The sequence below is a fragment of the Fusarium musae genome, chromosome 6, assembly GCF_019915245.1.
Source record: "Fusarium musae strain F31 chromosome 6, whole genome shotgun sequence".
Taxonomy (NCBI): domain Eukaryota; kingdom Fungi; phylum Ascomycota; class Sordariomycetes; order Hypocreales; family Nectriaceae; genus Fusarium; species Fusarium musae.
The window spans coordinates 2860493-2885868 of NC_058392.1; the positions used below are offsets into that span (position 1 = coordinate 2860493).

Genomic DNA, 25376 nt, shown 5'->3' on the forward strand with positions numbered 1-25376 from the left:
TCCTCGCTAAACAGGATTTCCTATTCAGTCGTGAATGCGGTAGCACATCACCCTCATATAGCTGCTCGCAGCAAGTTTGTCATTCGACAATGATGGCCAGCTACATGAAGCATGCAACTCGGAGCAGAGATAAGTCCTATGGCATCAGGCGCTGAGGTTCGTGCTTCTAACCGAGGCCAGCCACGACGCCCGATAACCAGGTTCCAGACCGGAAGGGTTGCAGCTGAAACCCCTGGCGATTTACTTACCACCCGTAGGTTCCGTGTGTGGGACAGACATTGTTTATCGGCAGATCACGATATCTTGAAGAACGGCTTGTTGCTTCCATTGTGGAGTGTCGTATCTGTAAAGCAACGCTTTTGGAAATACGCGAAAACAAGGAGGCATGGATTGTTGTGCGTGCATTGCATTGCATTGCATGCATGGAAATTAGGAGGGGAAGTTTGTGAGACGTTGCGTGAGAATTGCAATGTCACAGGGAGGATTTGCAGAGATCAGCCTTGTTTGGAAATGATAACGAGAACCGACATATATTGATGCGGCGTGGCAATACAACCTTGAAGGTGATCAATAAAACCCGCACCAATGGTCATTTTGCCAATAAGCCTATCAATTATTGACACAAATGTCACGTCCAACGTCCCTGTGATGCAACAACATTCGGACTTGTTGTGAAATATCTGCAGGTGCATGAATTTGTGAGAAGAGGAAACAAAAAACTGACTGTGTAACAGTGCAATCAAAACGGGCAAATCACACCGCCTCACTTTCAATCTCCGTCCGTGTCTGCGTCTGCGTCTGCCTCGTCTAGGCAGGAATCCCGATCCCGCTCACACTGATCATGTTGCGAACCAGCTGACGAGGAGTTATATATCGGGGGGCCGGGTCCAACAGTGCCTCCCCCCCATGCTTTGACTTGATCCGGCCACCTTTCAATTGTCTATCTGCCTCTCTCTCAAGAAATCTCTCTACCACGCAACGCAATTGCACACTCCCAAATCCTCATCAAATCAAACCCAGCCATCACTGCAATATTCAACATGTGCACCCAGACAGAAAATGTGGAAGAGTGCAGTCGATGTGGCTACACAACTGCCGTTCTAGAACCAATCGAGAGCTGCGGTTTGAGAACTCCGGGATCGTACCGCGACCCAAAGGCCAACTGCTACATAGGAACATGCTATGGAGTGTGCTTCACCTCATATGTCCATGCTGTTATTTGCCAGACTTGCATTGCAAAGGAGGAGCGGGACAACATCAGACGGAACAACAAGAAGGCCGTTCATGTCTTTGAGAAGTGACGGAATTGTACGTGAACGAGCAGACTTTTGTATTTTATATTGGGATTGGAGGATGACACGTCGATGGCATCATTGTAATACGTATGTACGGACTTGCTGGCCACTGGGATAGGATAGTGGAGGACTGCATTAGCATCTTGAATTAATTATGTAGCACTTCAAGAAATACACAAATGAAGGCACTTTGAGGAAAATGGCTCAGACCATTGAAACGAAACACAGCAGCGAGATGAAGTCAATGCTTGACCTGTATAGAGGCATCCATCATGTCTTGTCTGTCTGCCTTGTGACACAGCCTCATTCCACCATAAAGCCTCTGAACCCCGCTTGAAAACAAACATATCATGATCCTTGAAAACCGGTACATCCTTATCGAGAGCTATCAAAATGGAGTGGCATGACCCCGATTGTCGTCGAATGGACCCTGTTCCATTTGTAAACGACCTCTGGGCGTGCCAAGCCTGCGGAACAGTTGGTCCTCTCAGGTTCTTCGCTGACTCGCTTGGCGAATGTGCAACCCCAGAGCCTGCGAGTAACAAAGACGCGCACAAAGAGTCCATACAGCGCTTATCGTGGCCAGAATGTGTCGAATACTCTCAAGAACCATTCGGTCAAGATGTAGAAAAGACTTTGTGCCTCGTCAAAGCCAATTATCCAAAAGTGGCCACCGGAATTACTTATCAAGTTGGAGAAGTGAGCGATGCTTACGGGCGAGAGGTGAGCTATGACACCTGTAGCAAGTACTGAAACCTCACCGGTTAAATCAGATTCTCCCTGTCATTTATCCCAAGTTGACAGAGCCCTCCCGTAGCCGGCTTCTGTAGCTCTGACCGGCGCCTCGAGAAAAGGCCCTTGAAGCCCGCTTCCAGATAGTCGACGTAGAGCAAACGCCAGCCTATGAAGCCTTGTCGTATACTTGGGCAGATGACAATAATGATGCTTCTCTCTGTCAGCGCATTTTTATCGGCCTCGATAACAGAGCTCTACCCATCGCGCGTAATTGTCATCAAGCACTGAGTCGTCTACGCTGCAAGACCGAGTCTTTGCTGATATGGGTGGATGCCATTTGCATCAATCAGTCCGACCAAGTTGCCATGATGGGTAAAATATTCTCGCAGGCAGCGGAAGTGCACGGATACTTGGGTTAAGACCCTGATAACGTCGAAGGTGGAGAGTTTGGAGCAATAACCCTCCTCAAAGATGAGCTCCAGTCCTCCAAACTGGCCTCGAGACACTTTAAAGACAACGCCGAGGAGGCCCTGGGCAGACTCTTGAGAAGACCGTTCCTTTCTCGGTTATGGGTCGTACAAGAAGCCCTTCTCGCCCGGTCCATCACCATTCACTGCGGCGATTCAGCCACGCCTATTTCTAGGGACGTGTTTATTAAGGCAAAGTTGCACAACGCCGAGGTCCCTTGGTGGCTGACAAAGATCGGTTGGATTGGAGCACAATCAAAGGGCGATATGCTGGAGCTCCTGTCTGCAACCGCACTTTGCAAGATGAGCGACATGCGAGACAAGATATTCGGCCTACTTGGGTTGGACGATGGCAATGAAGTCAATGTACTGAAGGCAAATTACAAGCTGACAGTACGAGAAGTACACATTGGGACTGCCCTATACCTCATCCAGAAAAGATATTGGCACAATGTCATTGAACTTGCGGAGCCTATGACAAACCTCAGACTTCGTTCCAAGTACGGAATTCCCAGTTGGGTTCCCTTGTGGAACTTACAAGAGACCGCCAACAACTCAGTCGACTTGTCAGAACGATTGGGCGACATAGAGCTTGGCTGGAAAGCGCGTTTAAATCAGGATCCTATTCTCTCATCCACGACAGGGAACCCTCTGGTCCCTGCCTCTCAGCAATTCAGAACTATCCCATTCTCAACCAGCCATGAAACGGCAGAAAATTTGGGCCCGACGCAAAGCTTCAAAGCAGTAGATGCCGAGACAGGCTGCCTTATCACAGCCGGTTATGAGATCGCTGTTCTGTATTACACCAGCTTCATGTCTGGGGATGAAAACAGCACAGTCGATGGCCAGTATCGTGAGACTAATTATCATATGCTCAACAACTCCGCTTTCCTTGCCACCAGTGGGCCCGTGTCAAGGTTCCGAAATAAACCAGAACGCATGCTGGGGTTGAGTGATCTCCTTTCTTTGGTCAAGATATCTGGCTGCAGAATGCCCTTTCTCGCTAGCAAGCATGTGCGGGATGGAGATAGCGCCACGTACGAACTCCTTTATCCATGTGCCTCGGCTATTATCTATCCGATAGATAAGGACCATATTTACAGCAACCATTCTGATTTTGACAGAATCTGTGCCTTGGAAGTCTCATATCCACTAACGCTGGAGATTATCAAATTTCTTTAGCACTGGAGGCGTATGATTAAGCTGAGAAGCCAACCGCCTGGTGCCAACGTATTTGATTCCTCTTCCCTAAAAGACGAAGAAGGCCACGCCTGAAACTTCTTTGTCAGATACTCAGTTCTCACTGGCACCCAGGTATCGGGCTTTGCAGGGGAAAGACAAGAGTGGAGGCTTGAATTCGAAGCAAGCCCTGGCTGGAAGACAAATAGACAATCGGCATTAGTGGACAACTTACTGTCAGAGTTCGCAGAGCTCATGAACTTTTGGAACCCGGAAGCGTTTGACGCTGTTGAGAAACTGGCGAAAGAACTGGATATTGCAAAAAGCACTCGGGAGATACAGCACTGGCATAGGACTCTTGGACGCTTTTCAGCTTCCTTTTGTGGCCGAGGATGGAAGGGCGATGCCGATACCCAACGGTCGTTGAAAGAGGCGAAGCTTCGAACCTTGAAGAAAGCGCACGAGTTCCTCTTCAACACTTTAAGTCAGCTATTCCCCACAGGCGCTAAGAAAGAGACAATGTTTTTGATGCCGATGAATTTTGGCGAAATTTCTCAGTTATCGGAGGAATGGTAGGGAGGTTATCGAGATGAGGAAGAAGCGGTTAGGATCATGGAGCAGAGGTGGATGAACTGTACGAGCCTGTTTTCAGTACTCGCCGAGTCTGCGGAACTTCGTGGAGAAGCTAGACGAGCATTGGAGGGCAGACGGGAAATGTCAAGAATCTTTGGCATTGGGAGAGAATCCGAAAGGATTGTGATTGAATAAGGCCCATTATGATTTAGCTATCTACTCCACAAGATCCCAAGCTTCGTACTCAATAACATGATTGATGATGAGTTTAGTGGAGACCGAAGAGATATTTGAAACGCTTGAGAGTCTTATGGATGGTCAAGAAAGACACAAACAAACAGGATGTGTTCATCGCTCTGCATCCAGGACTGGGCACATTTCAATCAAAATGCTACATCAATAGCGAACGATATGATGGTATTGCTGACTCGCAATTGGGATGGTAGTCGTTTACTCTTAGCGATAAGATATGGGAACTTTTGAGTGACCTTGCTGGATCAGGTTAAGTGGATGGCTGCCTGCTGATCCTTGACACAACATTTTCTCAAATACCTCAGCTCAACCAGGTTGACTCAATTCTAGCATCCTCAAGCAATCATCATACTTGGGAAAGAACTGAAACAAACACCATCATCATGTCTCTCACCACTGAAAGCTCTGCTGTAGGTCTAGCCCCTCTCCCTCCTACAGATACCATTCTCAGCTTGCGAACAGGCAAAATCCGCCCGCTCGGCGGTGTAAACATCCGCACCGCCATTAACAAGCGAGCGCGACAAGGAAAATGGGAACTGACCCGTGTTGGACTCGTCGGCGACGAGCAGCAGTTCATTCATCATGGTGGTCCTGAAAAGGCTCTTCATCAGTACTGTGCCGGTCACTACGATGTCTGGAACGCTGAACTGCCTGGTCGAGAGGATCTCTTCAAAATCGGTGGCTTTGGAGAGAATCTATCTGCAATGGACATGTCTGAGACGAACGTCTGCATTGGAGACGTATTTCGTGTAGGACCGGATGTGATCATCCAGGTTTCTGGGCCGAGACAGCCGTGCTACAAGCTCAACCATCGCTTTCAGCACAAGAAGATCTCGGCCATGACGCAGTCAAGTGGCCGAACGGGATGGTACTATCGTGTTCTCCAAACTGGATTCATCGAGCAAGGCGATGCCATTGAACTCGTTGAACGCATCAACCCAACCTGGCCCCTTTCACGAGTCCAGAAGTACCTTTACCACGAAAAGGATGACATTGAAATCTTCCAGGAATTGTTATCACTTCCTGCCTTGTCTGAAGAGATGGTTGGGATATTTCAAAAACGACTAGATCACGGTACTGAGGACATGAGCGGCCGTCTTGAAGGTGACCGAGTCCCTGTCGTTTGGAGACCTTATAAGCTGGCGAACAAAACGGAGCTGACTCCAAGGATCAAATCCTTTATTCTTGAAGCTCAGGAACACAATGGGGACTCAGAGTTCGGCCCATTTCCATTTGTACGGGTTCAATTTGGTCCAGATGGAAACATCTCTCGTGCCTACTCTGTCGTATCCGGAACCACGAATCGGTTTGAACTTGGTATCGCTAGGGATGATAATTCAAGGGGTGGATCAATCTATCTCCATGATAATCTGAATGTTGGAGATATCATCAAAGTCGCTCCAGGGCACAACGCTACTGCAATAAAGAACGAAAAGGTGGAGAACAATGTGTCCAAGCATATATTCATCATCGGTGGTATTGGAGTAACAGCCTTTCTTGGTGAGATCGAAAAGCTGTCTCAAGAGGCGCTCGAAGTTGAAGTTCATTACGCTGTGCGGAGCCGCAAGGATGCGGCCTACTTGAGCCGTCTACCAGTCAACAAGACCACCATCTATGCAAAAGACGAAGGCCAGCGACTTGTTCTCAGCCAAGTTATCCCCAAGCCTACGGATGATAAAGGTCGCAGACCATGTGTTTATTGTTGCGGTCCAACATCACTCATGAACGCCTGCCGTAACTTGACCACCGATCTTGGGTATCCAAAGGCCAACGTCCATTTTGAAGAGTTTGGCGATGCCACTATAGGAACTGGGGTGCCATTCGAGGTAGAAATCAAGTCAACTGGCCAAACGGTCCAGGTACCCCGCGAGAAGTCCCTTCTTCAGGTACTTTCTGATGCTGGGTTTGAGATCGAGTCATCGTGCCTGGTTGGAAATTGCGGTACATGCATGGTGGACTATTACAAGGGAGAGGTTGATCATAAAGGCGTGGCTCTAGACGAGGAGCAGAAGAAGGGATCTATGTTAAGCTGCGTTAGTCGCGGGAAGGGGAAGATTGTTATATGATAATAGTTTAGGAGGTGGCATCAGTCTTATCGAGGGGTTCTGGGAACTTTCAAGTTTGAATTTTGTGGATTATTGCTCGCAGATAGTGTGGGTTCTACTTAATGGCTCTTCATAGGCTAGTTTCCAAGGATCACTCGACATCATATGAATGTCTTGGGTGATGCGAATTTTAGAGCACTAGCAGCAGTATGAAGTCGTAGAGTTCACGAGTCGACAAGAGATATACAAACACACTTTTTTTTCCTATTTCAATCTAGTTCCTCATAGCGAAATAATACCAGAAAGCCGTCCTGCGCACCAAGCATCCTCAATTTGAGTGAACCTTTTCCGTGTTTCCCCCTCAGTATCGTCATTATCATAAGTTGGGTTTCTTACAAAGACCTCTCAGCAAGGGACCTTTAGGTCGCTAGCTGTACACTGCCTGACCAATATGCCGAATCTAGGAATTGGTGCAGAAATATGGTGTGCTAATCCTGATAGATTTACCTTTTCTTTTCCTGTCCAAGTTTACTCTCCTGCTGGTACAGGGCTACTCATTATCCATCAAGTTCATTCCAATAGCCTCGGCAGCTACTTCGCGGATGGTCTTCCGCTCTTGCCTGGTAAAATCCATGTTTACAGGCCAGTATGATTTGATAAAACCAATGCGACTTTCTATAGCCTGAGGAACATCGAGATCCTGAAAGGTTGCAAACTGCTTGAAGGTCTCAAGGTCTCGGGAACGCATCTGTGCACAGATGGTTCGTAGAGTGAATTCTGCCTTGAAATAACACTTACCTTGGTTGTCGAGGCTTGTGAGAGCCAGGATCAATGTTGCAAGCGAGTCGTCGTTGTCTGACGAAATGGCCACTTCTTGAAGGGCAAGGAAACCAAGTCTGAGAAGGAACATAGAGAGCCAGGAGTCGTGAGTCTCGGTCCCGTGACGCAGGTAATAAATGCGAAGCACAAGCTCTTGGTTTCTCCGAGCATCTGCAAGTATCTCAGAGGGCGTCTGGTCAAGTACTTTTGTGGGATCGTCCCAGCCTGCAAAGGGTCTGAAGAGATCCATCAAAAGAGCCCAATATTGGATACTATAGCGATTAGTAAGCAGTAGAAATAAACTTTAGTTACATACTGTAGCCTTAGCTGGAAAGGTAGGGCTATTTTTCCTGGATGTAGGTCATCTGGGAGACCATCGAACCAGGATCGCAATCGAGAATAGAACTCGACAGCCTGACCGAGGTAAAGTGACCGGATTTGGACAGGACGGAACAAAAAGATGGCGATGTCATTGAATATGGTCCAGAACTCCAAGTATGCCTTGAACGTCTGGTAATACTTGGTTGCGATGGGCTCTCGGCTTGAGGGGTATCGGACCCAGATATCGCCATACCAGAATGGGCATTGGGCGGGGTCCGGGTAGGATGTCTGAGGAGGATCCTTGAGCAGAGGTATCTCTTGGGCCATGGAAGATATGATTCTGTTTTTCGATCTCAGCTTCGTATTCAAAGAGGGAGCGTAGGAAGACTACCCTTGCCAAGCGAAAAGAGCCCAGGCTGTCACTTCACGGACAACCTCGACATCTTGATCCGCATTCTGTTCAATAGGTTCACTAGGAGAGTTGAACAAACCCATGATCCTTGCTTGAGATACAGCGTTGAGTAAATACTGATGTGAGGCGCCGTCAACGCCATGATCGTTCACGGTAATGTTCATCACGAGCAGGGCTTGGATAGTTGTGATCTTTGGTCGAAATGTTTCAAGTTCCAATAAACGCCGGGCCTCGGCGAGGAATGTATAGCCGAGAGTATGGGGATTCCAATGCTCGTTGCGGTGCGCAATCCAGGGGGTTGCGTGACAAGCATGAGCCAAGACAGCATTGACAAGGAGGTTGGAGCAGAAGCGACTAGATCCAGAACCAAGACCTCGCAGGAAACATTCTTTGTGAAAGAAGGAGAAGGCCGAGTAGATATGCAGGAAGTATGCTTCCATGAGACTGTGTAGCAAAGGCTCATCGGTGCACACATTCGTCCAGCGAGAGATGGTAGCGTAGTCTAGCAATGGCTCGACTAGTTTTGCAGAGTGGTATGGCATGTACTTTGGGGCGTCCAGATACGAGATCAATCGTGCATCAAACGTTTGTGGAGAGTCCGAGCCAAAATATGGCGTCTCGAGGGCCAAGGAGTCTATGTATGCACTCTTTGTTTTGGCGAAGATACCAGGCAACGCATTCCGGTACGGGAATGGATAGCGGACTTGAGATGCAGGGGCCAGGTGCAGCTGCATCAGTATGTCCCCGCCCTCAATTGAGCTCAAGATAGCCTCTGGATCAGATCCTGTTCGAACCCGCCTGAAGACAGCTTGTGCTACATCCTCAGGCTTCTCGCGCATTATCGCAAGGAGGGAATCAACGCGACCCTTGTCACCACTCATCTCGGTGTACTTACGCTGCAGTGCCCTATAAAGCGTATGTATGTCGGCTTTTGGACCGAAGCGACATTCCGAGCGGCGAAGAACACATGGTTCACACGGCCGCGGAACATTGCACTACACCTATCAGCTGAGCTCTCACATTAACAGAGGCATGGATACTTTTGACTTCCGCTTGCGACATTCTTCACAAGCTGCAGACACAGGCCGGAGTCGCTTCCGCAAGACGATGTCAGTCTTGGTCATACTTGTCGTGGGCTGGTTCTCCACTGGCTTAACAGGGCCAGGTAAAAGGGGAACCAGACTAGACATAGCGAAGTAGGCAGTTTAGAGTTAGATCGTCCAGAATATTGGGGCTCTAGCCGAGGGTTAAACTGAGTCGACGTTATGCCACAGACGGTTAAAGCGGGTTGAGGTGAAGGCGAAGATGTCTGGGTAACAATAAGGCTGCAAGACACGTCGCACGTCACGGAACTCGGCTTTACGATCAGCCGCAAGCCTCGAAAGCACAATGACATCATGACTTTCGTCTCGATGTTCAGCTGTTCGCTTGATGGGTATGTATTAGTTGGATACGTAGTGCGTGTAGGTTTATATAGTTCATCTCGTGCTGCTGGGAAGTATATAAGTTCAACCGAATTAGACTCTTAACATATATAGGCTAAGTCAGGACTATCATTCAAAGGCGGCAAAGCTGATATCTCTGTAAACTCTACGACAGCAAGGATTATTAATCTTGAAACAGTGGGCAGCAAGCACGCGAACAAAACCATACACCTAACAAACCCATAGAATTCCCTCCAACCTAACCCGATTTCTTCTCACCATCCTCATTGACCTTTTGAACAGCCTCAACGTTGTCTCCAATGCTTTCCTGGGGACCATCCTTACTCCCCTCCTGAGGTACAGTGGCATTTTCCTCTGTGGCACCGTCCTTACTACCCTGGTCACCTTTATCCTCGACAGCCTGGTTCTCATTCCCTTGAGTCTCTTTACTTTCTTCCTGAGTTTCACCATCTTTCTTTCCCCAGATTCTCACGCTGGGCATGGAAACATTGCCTAGTGATGACACGGAGCTAGGCACCTTGGGCATACTTGGCATATTGGGCATGCTAGGAAGGTTTGGCATCTGCGGGATCTTGTTTGGCAGCCAACCTTTGGCGTCGGCGCCGGTTTGCTGAGCCACGCCGAAGAGATAGTTGAGGTAGGTTCGCTTCTCAACTGTGTCAGCGCCCTCAATATCTGCATCGCCTACGATGCCTTCACCCTTGTCATCGGGGAGGGGAACGAGGGAGGCAGCGTTGGCGATGTCCAGAGGTGATTCGTCTGGGAGTCCCGTATCACTGTCACCATCTTTGTCATTTGCGCCCTCAACCTTCTCGTCTCCTTCAATTTGGCCAGGATCCTTTTCAAGAATCTCCTTGGTAGCCTCAGTCTCTTCTGTTTCTTCGGGAGGCGTCTCGCGGAATTTAGGATCATCAAAAACATTCTCTTCGCTCTGGAACCATTCTTTGATGAGCTCGGCCGACCTATCTGTCATCTCCTCGTAACCTCGATGTCTCTCAGGCCTGAACATGTTGACGTGCGCTTCAATCTCATCTTCAGCCTTGGGCATGACGCATCTTTCAAAAATTGGGTAAGCTGAGTGGCTTTCCTCAGGAACAGCACAGAATGTCCGCTCAGGGACAAAGTATCCCCCACTCCAGTAGCCATTCTCACCAAGAGAACAGTAAAAGTCGTGCATGCCAACGCCCTTGAGTGAGCCAATGCGTTCGATGCGGCGGTTTAGCTCTTTTTGTCGGAGGAGTGCACCGACAAACGTGACATGATCTGAGAGCCAGGCGAAAGACTTTCCGACATTTCCGCGGTTGATATAGGCCAGACCTTGTCCGAGAGCATCCATTCCCTGACGGTAGCTTTCGGCCACAGACTCTTTGTTTATGTTCTTCATGCTCTTCATCCCTTGAATGATGGCCTCTCGGTTCATGTAGGCAGCTACACCGCCAGCTGCGATGGCGCCTACAGTACCTGTTTTGACAGCTACAAGCTGCCATGTTTTCCACTGTGGTCCCCGTGTGCTGCTGGTAACAGCAGTGGTTGCAGCACGTCGAGCGCTAAGTCGTGCAAGACTAGCAGGCGCAGCTGCAGAGATCGCTGTCATTACGTTGAAGACGCTGTTGACTTTTTGATAATTGGAGAAAGCGCCATAGACGAACATGGACCGGGCCAGACCATTGTAAGGAGTGTCGAATGTGAGGATACCTTGAATGAGTGGAAACAAGGGGTCATTCTCGTCTCCATTGTTAGCTCTGTCGTTGATGGCTAGGAACAGAGTATCCGCCGCAACGAAGCCTCTGGTAGAGTGTTAGCCGATGTATAAAGCCAAACTTGGCCTGACCAACTTACCCCATCGAGTGAGCAACGAGAACAACTCCTACATCTCTGTCATGAGGAGGCCATGGCTTTTCCGATTTCTTCTTTCGGATGGTCATTACCTGCTCCTTGAGCCTGTTTTGAGTGTTAGCAATCCGAACGTCTTTGATTTAGTTGAATTAACCTACCACTCTAGAAAGCCCTCTGCGGCCTGAGCCAATTCACCAGTAGTTTCATACTTGGGATATACGATGGATTCAATCTTGTCATCTGGGAGTTCTCTGGCGACCGCTTTTTTGAGGTCCTTTGATGGTGTAAGTTTAAGCTATGGAGGCTTGTCGCATTTAGCGTGGGTCACCACTCACATAGGGAAATTCATGAAAGGTATTATCGGTACCCTAAGGATGTCAATAACTAACAGTGAGAGACATGAGGCTATCGCACCTTGAATCCGTGGATGAAACAAAGCAATAGAGTGCGCGGCATCTTGAATATCGATATAGGTAGATAGGTTGCTGATGATTCCGTCTCAGAAGCAGAAACCCTGGGGTTCGGAGTAATAATACAAACAAATAAATAAAGTTTACGGCACCTGCACCAAATAATGACGTTGTTGGTTGTAAGGACAAAGACGATGGAGTTCCAGGTTTTCCAGCCACACTCGATCCAAAGTACGCGTGGCGAGTGTGTATCACAAAGGAGCCAATCCAATCCTGTTGTGAGGGGATGAAAGGCGTTGACGTTTTGTTGGTGATAACGTCATTTTATGGCATCGTGCAGCACTAGCATCGGTCATTAGCCACGTTTTGGCTGCTAGCGCAATCAGAAGATCAAGATCCAAGATCAAGATTGGCCCTGCAAAGAAAAAAGCTTGATTGTTTCAGATCCTTGCCCAGGAAAAAGATGAATTTTAGAGGCATTTTAATCAAACAAACACCAACAACCATCCCTTGGAGGCCGGCCTGAATGCTGGCCTTACTTGGCTTTGCCACCACTTGCAGTCTTGACCAATTCCTCCCACTCAATATCCTCTTGATCATCAGCATGAATAAACACACTCATATTGACTGCCCTTTTCAAATATTCCGTCGTACTAGCGTAGAGCATGCGAAGCTATTCCCCAGTCAGTAATTTCAGTCGCGTCAGCATGTGACAGCCATACCTTGATAGGCGACGTCTGTGGAACCCAAGATATAAAGATCGTCTTGGTCCTACCCGTTGTCAGTAAGTTCCAGTACCAGTACCAGGACCGCTAAGCTCACCTTTTCCCATCTTCACCAAGGTCGTAATCAACGTCGTAGAGTGCATAGCGCGGAGCCGATTTTCCAGACTTGTCGACCGCCGAGAGAAGCTTCTGACGGAAAGTCTCATACTCAGTATCAGGACACGCCTCTTCAACTACTACGCACTGCTCGTCATCGGTAATCTTGAAGATGACGAACTTGATCTTACTCGACCCCTTTGCAAATCGAAGATCATTGGCTGCGGTGATGCAGCCTTGGTCAATCAAAACACTGTGTATCAAGATCAGTCGTAGATTGCGGGATGATTTCAATGACAGTACTTACCCAGAAGCAGACTTCACACACAGAATAAGTTAGTCAGACACACGGGCTGCAGAATAAGAACAAACTTACCGCCATTTTTAATGGTTTGCGAGATTTGCCGCCGATAGAGAAAGAAAACAAGATAATCAAGATTCAAGAGAACTGGAGAGCTGCGAGGTGTGAAGTAGATTGAATTTCCAACAGCAAACACATATCAAGGAAGATCACATTCATTAAATAGTAAAAAGAGACTTTTGACTATGACCAAATACCAAAGGTTGGTATCCAGGGAAAATGTTCAATTCTCTGGTCTTCTCTCTGCCTAGTCAGGCATCCAGATAATCGACTACACCTCAGAGAGTGGATCTCATCCATTATTATCACAATAGCCTTGTGGCTAGGGACCAAGATGAAAGATTTGCCACGCACGAATACAAGGCAACAATATTATTCAGATGAAAACAGCAAATGTCTCCACAAATATAGTTGCCTTGGAGAAGTTTCGCATATTCATTAGCTGCCTAGTTTTATTTTATGGAAATTATCCACCGGTTACGCGTTAAGACGAAGCATCTAGTTTCTTTTAGACTTCGATCTCCTCTAATCAAGTTGTCTGCAGGGATGATTCATTCCCCAAAGTCCATAGCAAACATATCAGATGCTGGGGGTTGTCCGTTGATCCAATCAGCCAATATGTTGGTCATGTCATCAGTAAGAAAGTCCGCAAAATCATCAGTCCCAGCCTGTTGTTCTGAAGGCTGAGCAGCCATATCCGTCCAAGTTAGGGGATCATTCTCGGACACACCAGCCACCTGTAGTGTATCATTATTCTGATCATACATACCCACTAACGTGTTTCGAGATTCGACCATTCGACGGGCAAGTCGTGCAAAGGTAGAACAGATTTGATAGAGCTTCTCAGCTCCAATGTTGATATCTCTGGCGCTCCGGAACGTGGTGACTACTTGCTCGAGAATCTCTACGTCTTCAAGACTAGATGCTGCTATAGAATGCAAGAATATGACGACAAAAGGTGTGAATGACGAGTTGTGAAGAGCCCTGCTAGTGTGAGCTGACAGGTCTGAATAGGCTAGGGCTGACTTACCAGTCAATGTAGTCTGCTTTCGAGAGCATCTTGTCGCCACCGTAGCCCGAAAATGCGAGAAGATGACTCTGTAGAGAGAGTCTCGCTGCTTGGAAACACTGGGATGTCATGTCTGTACCTACTCCTGGCATTGCCGGAGCTCGTAACAGAATGGTTAGAGTTGAGTAGTACATGATGTCCCAATGGGTCTTTGAAAGCTTGAGAATCTCCGCAAAGCGCACTGTACTTCCATCCATCTACACATGTGTTAGTTCAGCGACCAGCGAAGACTCAAAATATCAGAGAGGAGGCCTACATGATCCAATTCGTATCGCCATTGATGCATGTCAGTGACCAGTGCATCAATCCATTGTCTGCGATCTACAGCAGGGGACTGTAGGCCAGCAACAGAATAAAGCTTATCAAATATCAAACCCTGGATCTTGGCTAGCCTAACGGCTAGTATAAACAGTTCAGTCCAGGGCTTCTCAGCCGGGTCATCCTGTATAGTGGGATAATGTGCGTCAACTTCAAAGTCCTGGATCCTCGAGGCGTTGCCGAAATGGAGAGAGTTTGTCTTGTCAAAGACATAAAGAGTCCAGAAAAGCCGACGCTTATTGTCAGCGAAGCCACTTTGGTCTTTCTGATAGGTTACTTCTCGGTGGTAGCCCATCATCTGGCAGTGACTGAGGCCTGCGTTGACTAATGAACGGGCCAGGACAGGAGCGGCTTCGTTCTGAATCTTGAGAACCTACAATGAACAAAAAGATTGATTAAAAGTCTGGCCTCAAATGTGATATGAGAGAAACTAACCGCGGCTGTGATAGCCAGAATGTTCTCAAAACTAGGCACCGTCATAAGCTCAAAGGTTTGAAGACCTTGATCAAAGTTTCGCTCAGCCTGCGCTTTTAGTTCCTCCAGGTTATGCTCTTCACCTAGGCTATCCTTTGTGATGATGAACTCGCGGAGGAGTAGTCGCATGATACCATTGACGCTTGTGATATGTCCCAGAGTTACTGGTTCCGTTGGGAAGTAGACCTTTTGGCACAGGTGCTCAATGAGACGCACATCAGTGAGGGCCTGGCCAGGAAAGAATCTGGTAGGATTGGCTATAGATTTGGTTAGCTATTGGATCACTGGAGTCTTTAAATGTGTGTTGGTTACTACCCTTGATCTTACGTAGAATAGTAAGGACAACTGAAGCCGGTAGAGGTGTAATTTCTGGCATGGAATGAGTCGAGGCAGCGAAGGGTAACTTCCTATCATTATGGCTCCTGAAGATAGAGTTCAGTTGGTTGAATGATTCGCTGATTGTCTGTGCTGCTTCAGGACTCTCTGCAGCTGCAGAGCGTTGGACCTCTTGGCTAGCCTGGACAGATTGCTGAAGAAATGATGATGTTCCCTCGTACAATGCACCACCAGGAGATGGTGCTACATCATATACACTGGGCTCAGAAGAAACAGCTGGAGAAACGGAAAATGTCTCTTTCGGGCGCGTGGGTGCAGATGTTGAAGCAGGCGTGGAAGTCAATGGCTGTTCAGACTGTTTGTCTAGACGTAGCTCAACCTTGGCCAGCCTAGCTTCAAGAGTTGCCACATATTCTTCCCTTTGTGGAAGAAATGAGTAATTATAAATGTATAGAGAGTAAAAGGGCTTACAGTTGATTAATTCGGTTGTCTGGCTTTGAACGTGCATCTGACTGAACAGAATGAGCTTGTTGGCAAGCTATACCTGCAGCTTTACAGTTTCCGCAAGGGTGGGACCTATCACAGCGAATCTAAGACAGTCAGAAGTGAAGAGACCTGTTTGGGTATAGTATTCACCTTGCGGACCTTACACGCTTCACACTTTTGCATTGTCAGTGTCTTGAGCCATAATGGAATAAGAGGGTTCTGTCTGAACAGTACGTACCGCCCTTGGGACCTGAGAGAGCCTAGCCCGCCTAGCCAGAATAGTCTCCTCTCCTGACATGACCCTAACGAACCAAATTTCACCCACTAGACGAATCTTCAATGCAATGTGAGGCCAAAGATTGCGTTGCGGGAGAACGGGCTCGCGGAGGAGAGGGAATGCTGACGCCCTCGCTACCTCGGAGGCGCGGGCCCGTGGTCCCGAGCCCTACAAATGCCCCTAATTCTGTTAGTGCAGATCATGTCGATTGGCTGTCCGTGTCTCCCGCGGATCCGTCCAAACGAGGGAGCCTACAGGTAGTCTAGACGACAAAAAAATGAGCCATATTTAGGAGAGATTTAGTATAATTAATTTTGGAATCTTGCTGAAGCTGCAGCGTATTCAGCGATTGTCTTGGCAGCGAAAATATGAGAATGCAGTCAGCATGAGCCATTCTGTATGACCCGCTTGCGTACCCAAGTAAGAATGTGAGCTTAGACATGTCCAAGACAGAAGGAAATAAGTATCCAACAACGCCACTCTTGTTTAGTTTGACATTAAACAATCTCAACTAGATAGTTTTTTCACTTCTTTCTCTTGAGCGTTCTTTTAGGCTTCTAGCCTTCGTTTCAACTTCGCTTCCTCTCTTTTACCACTCTCAAAATAGATTCTCCCCTAACTTCCAACATGGACGCCAACAACGAGAAGAAGATCCTTGTTGAGGACTCAATTACGACAACACAAAAGGATGAGCCGGAAAAGCAGGCTGAACTTGGAGATCTCTGGGTATGAATTGCTATTCTACTGGAGTAGGTGAACTCATGACTTACACATTGCAGCGTGTCTTTCGTTTCGCCGACCGTCTCGACTGGATCCTCAACTTCACATCCCTTATCTGCTCCATTGCTTCTGGAGCAACACTCCCACTGATGACTATTGTCTTTGGGCAATTTACCGGCCGATTTAGCGACTATGCGAGCGGCAAGATAGACCCCCAGGGCTTTCAAGACGAGGTCAACACATTCGTTCTATGGTTTGTCTACCTCTTTGTGGGCAAATTCGTCCTCAGCTATTTGGCCACTTTAACTGTTACCGTTTCCGGAATCCGAACGACGCGAGTACTTCGGCAGCGTTTCTTGGAGCATCTCCTTCGAACCGAGATATGGTACTTTGATACGGCTAGTGTTGGATCACCCGCGACCCAGATGACTACCAATGTTACTCGTATCAACCAGGGTATTGCTGAGAAACTGTCACTCCTTATCCAAGGACTGGCCATGTTTGTCTCATCATTTGTCGTCGCGATAGCAGTCCAGTGGAAGCTGGCACTCATCACTTTGACGGTCGTGCCACTCTTCTTTTTCATCATTGGCTTTGGAATGACCCTTGATGCGCCTATCGAAGCAAAAGTCCAGGGCAGTTACTCCCAAGCCAACGTCTTCGCCCAAGAGGTCATGGCTTCCATCCGGACTGTCCATGCCTTCTGGGCACAGGGCAGAATGACAGTGCGATATGATGACTATCTTAAAGAGGCTCACGTCCACGGAAAGAAGAAGTCTTTCATGTACGGTGTCATGAGCTCATCCACTTACTTCTGCATGTATGCTGGAAATGCTTTGGCCTTCTGGCAGGGTTTCCGTATGTATCAAAATGGTGAAATTGACTCTGTCGGTACTGTATTCACGTAAGGCTCTCATACTCCACGAATAACTGCAGATGACTGATCTTTCATAGCGTTGTACTGTCTGTCTTGCTTGCATCATCATCGATCGGTCTTCTCTACCCACAGGTCCCGGCGTTGGCCAACGGTGCGGCAGCAGCTTCCGAGGTCTTCAAAGTTTTCGATAAGCCATCCTCACTGGATCCTCTCAGTGATGAAGGCAAAGTCCCCGAAAACTGCCACGGCCATCTCGAGGTTGAGAACGTTTCCTTCTCATACCCCTCTCGACCCGACACAAACGTGCTCAACAACATCAGTCTGAGCATCCCAGCTGGCAAAACCACCGCTATTGTCGGAGCCAGTGGCTCTGGAAAGAGTACTATAATCGGTTTGTTAGAGAGATGGTACCTACCAACCTCTGGCCGCTTCCTTCTTGATGGTATGGATGTATCAATGCTGAATGTTAAGTGGCTGAGGTCTCAGATGGCTCTTGTCCAGCAGGTAAGACAGTTGCTGTTGGTCCTCGTAGACGTTTCAGCTAACGCATGTTTTAGGAGCCAGTTCTATTTAGGGGAACCGTGTTTGAGAACGTGGCAAAGGGGTTCACAGAAGCACAGAAGGTCCTGAGCCTTGATGACCAGAAGAAGCTAGTGCAGGACGCCTGCGAAGCCAGCTACGCTCACGAATTCATTCAAAAGCTTGAACAAGTAAGCACACACCTCAACTATAACCAAGTTTGTCTAACATTTCCTAGGGCTATGATACGTATCTCGGCGAGAGAGGCGGCACACTTAGCGGTGGCCAGAAGCAACGAGTTGCCATTGCACGTAGCGTTGTCTCCAACCCCAAGATTCTTCTCCTTGACGAAGCCACAAGTGCCCTCGATCCCAATGCCGAACGAATCGTTCAAAAGGCCCTATCTCGAGTTTCTCAAGAGCGAACCACGGTGGTCATCGCACATCGCCTATCAACCATCAAGGACGCTGACAACATCGTCGTTGTTTCAGCTGGACAGGTCGTTGAGCAGGGTGCCCACGAGGAACTTCTTGCACTCAATGCTCACTATGCCAGACTCATTCGCGCACAGAACCTTGCAGTCTCCTCGAATGACATTCAGAAGGACATGAGTGCGAAGCAGGATATGGTCGAAGTCGAGACAGACGAGGAGGTAGCGTGCGTCATGACAGCTCAGACCGAGAAGTCCATGGTGCTTAAGGATGGAGAGGTCAAGCCAAAGGACCGGTCTATTATGACGAGCATCTTCATTATCCTTAAGGAACAAAAGGCCCTTCTCCCTCACATCATCGTCGCAGCGCTTGCCTGTAGTATCGCCGCAGCTACCTGGCCAGGTCAAGCGGTCCTGTTCTCCCGACTCATCACTGCCTTCTCTTCCGGTGAACCCTCTGCATCAGATGCCAACTTCTATGCCCTCATGTTCTTCGTCATTGCACTTGGCAATCTAGTCGCCTACTTCACCATCGGATACATCTCCAACCACGTGGCTCAATCCATCTCTCATCAGTACCGCCTCGAGCTGTTCAGTCGTATGGTCGTCATGGACATTGACTTCTTTGATCGACCAGAGAACTCATCCGGTGCATTGGCTTCAACCTTGTCCTCAGTCCCCACGAGCTTGACAGAGCTTCTTGGGCTGAACATCTATGTTGTTCTCGTCATGGCTGTCAACATCACCGCTAGCTCCATCCTTGCCCTGGCCTATGGTTGGAAACTGGCTCTTGTTATGGTGTTTGCAGGGTTGCCTCTTCTCATGGGTTCTGGCTACATCAAGATCCGCCTTGAGTCTAGACTTCATGAGAGCAACGAGGCAAGATTCCGAGAAAGTGCCAGTCTTGCCAGCGAGGCCGTCTCAGCTCTGAGGACTGTTACCTCTTTGACCGCCGAGTCGGACTTTATTCAGGCATACTCTGAGGCTCTGTCAAGCATAGTTGCCCAATCGGTCAAGTCTCTCTCGATCTCAATGTTTGCATACGCCTTCTCACAATCCATCGAGTTTCTAGTTATGGCACTCGGATTCTGGTATGGCTCACGACTCATCTCCTCTGGAGAGTACACATCAGAACAGTTCTTTCTCATCTTCATGGGTGTTTTGTTTGCGGGCCAAGCTGGCGCCCAGTTGTTTGCAAACTTAGGTAGTCTCACAAGGGCAAAGGGTGCGGCAAACTATATATTCAACCTGCGAGAAGAGCTATCAGTCGTTCGAGAGACCGATGAGAACAAAGATCTAGGCCCTGACCTTGACGAGCCCATCAGGGTTGATAACGTTCACTTCAAGTATAAGAGTCGAAGCACCAAGGTCCTTCATGGGCTTTCAATGGATGTAAGTCTGCTCTTTACCCATCTCAAGAACATCCACTAATATTCCCAGATCAAACCATCTCAGTTTGTTGCGATTTGCGGTCCCAGTGGCTGCGGCAAATCAACCCTGGTCTCTCTCCTCGAGCGATACTACGATCCTACATCTGGCAAGATCTGCGTTGGTGGGCAGGACATCAAGGATGTTTCGCCTCGCCTCTACCGTAACGAGATGTCCATGGTTCAACAGGAGCCTGTCCTCTACGAAGGAAGTGTACGAGAGAACATCTTGATGGGACTTGATGGTGATATTGGCGATACATCTGATGAGCGACTCAACGAGGCTGCTCGACAGGCCAACATCCTTGAGTTTGTCTCATCCCTCCCAGAAGGATTCAACACTCCATGTGGTACACGAGGCACAGCATTCTCAGGCGGTCAACGTCAACGAATCGCCATTGCCCGTTCTCTTATCCGCAAACCGAAGCTCCTTCTTCTCGATGAGGCAACTTCGGCGCTCGATACACACTCGGAGCAACTCGTCCAGGAGGCACTGGAACAGACGAGAAGGGAAAGCGGATGCAGTGTGATTGCGGTTGCTCATCGACTTTCGACCATTCGAAACGCTGATGTCATCTTTGTGCTTGTTGGTGGAAAGGTTGTTGAGGTGGGAACTCATGAGGAACTTCAGGCTAAGGGAGGTGTATATGCGGATATGTGTCAGGCTCAGTCTCTAGACAGAGAGGCCTAGGGATAGACTCTTTGTTTTTCTCTGCATTTAGATTCAGATTTTTGTACTCATCATGGGGAGCTAATATAGCTCCTTTGCTTTACATTCTCTCTGTTACTCTTCCTTAATATTACAGTTTTTATTCTAACTTTCTTTCCTCGCTGACATACGATGTACAGTTACTGTAGGTTAGGTTTGGTCTGACCTGAGAGCGGTGACATTCAACCCCTGCATATAGTTTGCCCTACTCGCTTCGCCCCGTCGGAGCGGTCGGTACACTACCTTAGTGAGCGCGGAAAAGTTTCTGAAACGTGCAATTAAGCCTATTGTTAAGCATCCCTCACTACTCCGTAAGATTGTTTGCTACAGGCACATGAGACCTTGCAGCGATGACAATCCTTTTATTCTCCATTAAGCCAACCCATCTGAAATGGATTTCCATTTTATCCAACAGGCTGAGTTACTTCAGACGGAAAAGCCCACATTTGTTGCAACATAATGCCAGGAAAGTGTAGTAACAAGATTCTTATCCGTAGAAAACGGAACATGGCCTGGATAAAGAAGGTAGTGAAATCCAGAAGTGTCGGAACCTGGCTCGCCGAACCTGGCAATAGTGGATCGTAATGCTGGTAAGTCTCCATATGATGCCGAAGGTTCAGAGGGAGTGGGATACCGGTAGTTGAGTCAGATAAAGTGTGGCTTAGAAGATCATACCCCCTTGAGGGATATTCCCCTTTTAGATAGGGACGTTTGTATAATGCCGCTGTCCGAAGTTTAGTGATTGCGACCTTTCCATAATAGGATGGAAGTTGTGCTGGAAGGATTATATCACAGTGATAACCGTGCTGTAGGAACGTTGCATTTTAGCCTGTTAAATGCCAAGGTGACTTATGACAGGGTTTAGGTTTTCCCCTGCAGCCAACCATTACAAAGGGCCGAAGCTTAATCCCGAGTATTACCTCAGACTGCTCAAAGTCAAACAGGGGCATTAAGACATAAATACAATGAAACCACTCATCTGGGTTGACTTGGTCTCTCAAGCGTTGATCTTTATCGGCTCCGCAATCATGGCATCTCCACGCTCTCTGCGCCGTTTTGTCTTCGCCTCTCTCTTTTCCCTAGCTTTTGCCCAGAACAAGGCTGAGGAACTGACTAAATGTCTCGACAAGGCTGGCGTGAGAAACGTCATCGAGTCTGACAGTCAATGGGCCGCAGAGACAACTCAGTTCCAGAAGCGTATTCGTCCCCAGCCTGCTGCAATTGCCTTCCCAGAATCCCGCGATCAAGTCGCCCTTGCGCTAGAATGTGCGCGAGAGGCTGATGTCTATGCAAATGCCCTTGGTCCTGCCCACTCGTTCCAAGGAAATGGCTTCGGAAAGCCTGGGAACTTGGTCATCAACATGGCTGCGTTCGACGACGTCAAGTATGACTCAAAGACCACACTCATGACCTTCGGTGGCGGCACTCATGTTGGACCTGTTGCCAAGTACCTTTGGGACACTGCTGGACGTCATGTTCCTCACGTCCGTGGTGCCCATGTTGGTGTCACTGGATCCAGCATCGGGGGCGGCTTTGGTACCACCTCACGTTATCTTGGCACTCCCATGGATAACATTGTCGAGGTTGAGTACATGCTGTACAACGGCACCGTCGTCAAGGCTGGAAAGGGTTCCGAGCTCCTTTGGGCTGCTAAAGGTGCTGGAGCTTCCTATGGTATCATTCTCTCCATGACTACCAAGACCTTCAAGCCTGAGTTCGACAAGGCTATCAACTTCACCCTCTCTATGGGCGATCTCAGCGCCAGAGACGGTGCCAGGGCTCTCGTAGCTATCCAGGACTACGCTACTAGCAAGGACTGCCCTGATACCTTTGCCTTCCGATGGAGCTTGATGGCTCCTCCTTATGATGGCACTGGATACTTCTACGGCAATCCCGACAGCTTTGACGATGTTATTCGTCCTCTCGTTAACAAGCTCAAGAACATCAAGTCCGCTGTTGAGGTCAAGAAGACTGTCCTTCCCTGGTGGGATCTTGAAGTCGCTGTTGCTGGTGCTGGCATGAACCAGCCCGACGGTGGATTTCTCGGTGGCCGAGCATTCTATACTCAATCTCTCACCACCACGACTGACCACCCTCTCACTCTTGAACAAGCTCAAATTCTTTTCGAGAGCACAACACTGGCCTTTAACCGAACTGACCTGACAAAGTTTGCCTACCTTGATCTCTGGGGCGGTGTCTCCCGCAACATCAAGGATAGCGACACAGGTTATGCTCATGGCAGAAACCTGTGGTTGATTCGCTGGGATGCCAACTCTGTCAACCCCTTTGTCTTCCCTGCCGACGCTATTCCCTACCTTAGAGGTCTTATGAAGCCATTCGAGGATGCTCTCGTCAAGGGCGGCTCTAAGCTCCGTGGCTTTGTCAACTATGCTGATACCGAGCTTACTGAAAAGGAGTGGAGTTCGCGTCTCTATGGTGCAAACTATGAGAGACTCAAGAAGATCAAGGCCAAGATTGATCCTGAGGGTCTGTTCACTGGTCACAAGCAGTCTATTCCCCTGCCTTAAAGATGTAGTGAAGGCTGTATATAGTTCTAGAAGTAACGTATTGTAGCTCAGTGATAAGACAGAAAAGGATATCGAGTTTGAGCGATTGAATGATAAACCCATACTCTCTACCTAGTTTCAATATCTGCAAGTGAGATGGTTGCCTCAAGATTTAAGTGACGACGGTCAGTTGCCTAATTGAGCAGTGAGTGGATCACGGGCACCAAATCGTTGATGTAAATTGGCTCAGTCTATCTAAGCTTAATTTTGCTGTCTTGATGGTGCAGATTCAGCTCAAATAATATTACTGATGAAACTGGCGATGCAAAAAGTAGGCTGATGTAAACAACGAAAAAGAAAAACAAATGAGGCACACCGGATTTGAACCGATAACCTTCAGGAATCTCCGTGCTTGATAGCTGGAATCTGACGCGCTACCGTTGCGCCAGCGCCCCACTGTTGGAGAAGAGTGTTGCAAATAGATGTCATATTGGCCTACTTTGCGCCAGGCCTTCATAATGAGCACTGATGTTAGAGCCTTGACATGTTTGCATTATGACCAGTCCTATAATGTTGATATATCTGAATTGGTCTACCATAGACTTTTTGAAACTATTAAACTATATATAAGCCAAAGTTAGAGTATCTTGACGCCACCAGAAGTCAAAATAATAGTAGGAATAGTGAATCATGAGATGGACACTGAGGTAACCTTCGTAGGGTAGCGAATAGGTTGGCAGTATTGACCACACAAAGCGCGGCATTTACCTTGAAATAAGGTTGTATCGAATAAGCATATTCCCCTGTCACCCCCGCTCCAACGTCGTCACGGACTTTCAAGCATGAAATAATGCCGTCCAATCCAGGAACGTCAACATCATTACAAGCATAATGACGACAGCCAACCTCTTTTTAGCCTGATAATTACTGCACTATTCGTAAGCAACCCCTATCCTAAATCGTTGTATATATTCCCCTCCTCCTTGTTACCGCTCCACTTCAATATCTTTCCGCCTCGCAAGTGATCACAATGAAGTTTTTCCAGCCCATTGCCGTCTTTCTGTCTCTCCTCACCTCTATTGCCCCGAGCGGGGTCATGGCGGCGGAAGAATCGGCAGCTACTCAGCATCAGAAGGGCGAGACTGTGAGATACCAAGGATGTCAGTATTCCTCCACACATATTATTGGCTGAGTGCTCAATTGATCATCTCTAGTGAATCTATATGTGTCCAAGCCCGGGAGGTTTAACCTTGGCCACAAAAAGCCTGGAAAAAGAACAGGTGTTCTTCTTCTCACCGATATCTACGGCATCCAGTTGAAGGAGAACCGAGAGTAGGATTGCCCACCCACTCTGACTTTTCCTCACTAACCAATGCAGATTGGTCGATGAATTTGCCAAACAAGGTTTCTTTACTGTTGCTCCAGACCTGTTCGGGGGTGATCCGGCAAAAGAAACTCCAGGCTTCAACACCACCGAGTTCCTTGCCAAGCATCCTCCCAGTGTCACTGACCCAATTGTTGCAAAGGCAATCAACTACCTACGCAATGAGCTCAAAGTGAACTCCGTCGCTGCAACAGGTTATTGCTACGGTGGACGTTACGTCTTTCGTTCACTAGGCCAGAACGGCAAAATCGAAGTTGGCTTCACTGCTCATCCCAGTCTCTTGGCTACTGATGAGATTGAGGCTGTCAGAAAGCCCGTATCCGTCGCTGGTGCAGGTCAGTTTCAGCCTCTGATAACAATAAACGAAAAACCAAAAGCTGACATGGATATAGCCGAGGACCAGATCTTCCCCCAGACCAGACAAGCGGAGACTGAAGCCATCCTCACTAAAATAGGCAAGCCTTTCACTTCGGTTCTGTACAGTGGAACCACTCATGGCTTTGCTGTTCGCGCGAATGCGTCAAACCCACAGCAGGTCTTTGCTAAAGACGAAGCGTTCTATCAAGCTGTTCGGTTTTTTAATGCATGGGCCTGATTCGCGATACACAAGTCGCAGACCACTACCTCCCGCAAATTATAAGCAGAGGCATTTCTACTTTCTTTCTTACGCACGGATTCCTGGCACACGACAGGTATTGTGCGCCATATAGTTATCTAATAATATTTTCCACTCTTGTGCTCACCATACCGTTCCCAATTCGACTTAGAGAAACCTCAATCATGCTAGCCATCATGACAGAAACATGAAGTACTTGATGACTTTGCACCATGATGTCATATCTCTGTACCGACACGAGCTTCGACCTCGCTGC

General features: G+C 48.1%; 10 protein-coding genes and 1 non-coding gene across 11 annotated transcripts; 5 read left to right on the forward strand and 6 right to left on the reverse strand.

Moving 5' to 3' along the window:
• Window positions 1-2800: 2800 nt before the first annotated feature.
• Window positions 2801-3695, forward strand: J7337_008737 (uncharacterized protein; the record flags this gene model as incomplete). Its single annotated transcript, XM_044826346.1, has 2 exons — window positions 2801-3534; window positions 3680-3695. The coding sequence occupies 2 exons, from the start codon at window positions 2801-2803 to the stop codon at window positions 3693-3695; spliced, it is 750 nt and encodes a 249-aa protein (XP_044679263.1).
• Window positions 3696-4884: 1189 nt separating this feature from the next.
• Window positions 4885-6567, forward strand: J7337_008738 (uncharacterized protein; the record flags this gene model as incomplete). Its single annotated transcript, XM_044826347.1, has 1 exon — window positions 4885-6567. One exon carries the CDS (start codon window positions 4885-4887, stop codon window positions 6565-6567), a length of 1683 nt encoding a protein of 560 aa, XP_044679264.1.
• A 529-nt stretch (window positions 6568-7096) lies between these two features.
• On the reverse strand, window positions 7097-8013 carry J7337_008739 (uncharacterized protein; the record flags this gene model as incomplete). The annotated part of the gene is made up of 2 exons (XM_044826348.1): window positions 7097-7637; window positions 7682-8013. 2 exons carry the CDS (start codon window positions 8011-8013, stop codon window positions 7097-7099), a joined length of 873 nt encoding a protein of 290 aa, XP_044679265.1.
• A 60-nt stretch (window positions 8014-8073) lies between these two features.
• J7337_008740 (uncharacterized protein) lies at window positions 8074-9288 on the reverse strand (the record flags this gene model as incomplete). The annotated part of the gene is made up of 2 exons (XM_044826349.1): window positions 8074-9004; window positions 9119-9288. The coding sequence occupies 2 exons, from the start codon at window positions 9286-9288 to the stop codon at window positions 8074-8076; spliced, it is 1101 nt and encodes a 366-aa protein (XP_044679266.1).
• Window positions 9289-9781: 493 nt separating this feature from the next.
• Window positions 9782-11835, reverse strand: J7337_008741 (uncharacterized protein; the record flags this gene model as incomplete). The annotated part of the gene is made up of 5 exons (XM_044826350.1): window positions 9782-11330; window positions 11383-11484; window positions 11538-11653; window positions 11715-11747; window positions 11794-11835. 5 exons carry the CDS (start codon window positions 11833-11835, stop codon window positions 9782-9784), a joined length of 1842 nt encoding a protein of 613 aa, XP_044679267.1.
• A 489-nt stretch (window positions 11836-12324) lies between these two features.
• J7337_008742 (uncharacterized protein) lies at window positions 12325-12992 on the reverse strand (the record flags this gene model as incomplete). The annotated part of the gene is made up of 5 exons (XM_044826351.1): window positions 12325-12462; window positions 12512-12560; window positions 12612-12863; window positions 12918-12928; window positions 12987-12992. 5 exons carry the CDS (start codon window positions 12990-12992, stop codon window positions 12325-12327), a joined length of 456 nt encoding a protein of 151 aa, XP_044679268.1.
• A 530-nt stretch (window positions 12993-13522) lies between these two features.
• On the reverse strand, window positions 13523-15676 carry J7337_008743 (uncharacterized protein; the record flags this gene model as incomplete). The annotated part of the gene is made up of 7 exons (XM_044826352.1): window positions 13523-13889; window positions 14002-14069; window positions 14124-14237; window positions 14297-14731; window positions 14794-15089; window positions 15160-15561; window positions 15640-15676. 7 exons carry the CDS (start codon window positions 15674-15676, stop codon window positions 13523-13525), a joined length of 1719 nt encoding a protein of 572 aa, XP_044679269.1.
• Window positions 15677-16558: 882 nt separating this feature from the next.
• J7337_008744 (uncharacterized protein) lies at window positions 16559-20595 on the forward strand (the record flags this gene model as incomplete). Its single annotated transcript, XM_044826353.1, has 6 exons — window positions 16559-16657; window positions 16711-17555; window positions 17606-18032; window positions 18086-18238; window positions 18286-19869; window positions 19918-20595. 6 exons carry the CDS (start codon window positions 16559-16561, stop codon window positions 20593-20595), a joined length of 3786 nt encoding a protein of 1261 aa, XP_044679270.1.
• A 1046-nt stretch (window positions 20596-21641) lies between these two features.
• J7337_008745 (uncharacterized protein) lies at window positions 21642-23141 on the forward strand (the record flags this gene model as incomplete). Its single annotated transcript, XM_044826354.1, has 1 exon — window positions 21642-23141. The coding sequence occupies one exon, from the start codon at window positions 21642-21644 to the stop codon at window positions 23139-23141; it is 1500 nt and encodes a 499-aa protein (XP_044679271.1).
• A 345-nt stretch (window positions 23142-23486) lies between these two features.
• On the reverse strand, window positions 23487-23575 carry J7337_008746. Its single transcript has one exon. It is a non-coding gene; the product is annotated as a tRNA-Trp (tRNA).
• A 575-nt stretch (window positions 23576-24150) lies between these two features.
• J7337_008747 (uncharacterized protein) lies at window positions 24151-25099 on the forward strand (the record flags this gene model as incomplete). The annotated part of the gene is made up of 4 exons (XM_044826355.1): window positions 24151-24280; window positions 24335-24452; window positions 24499-24839; window positions 24897-25099. 4 exons carry the CDS (start codon window positions 24151-24153, stop codon window positions 25097-25099), a joined length of 792 nt encoding a protein of 263 aa, XP_044679272.1.
• Window positions 25100-25376: the final 277 nt, after the last annotated feature.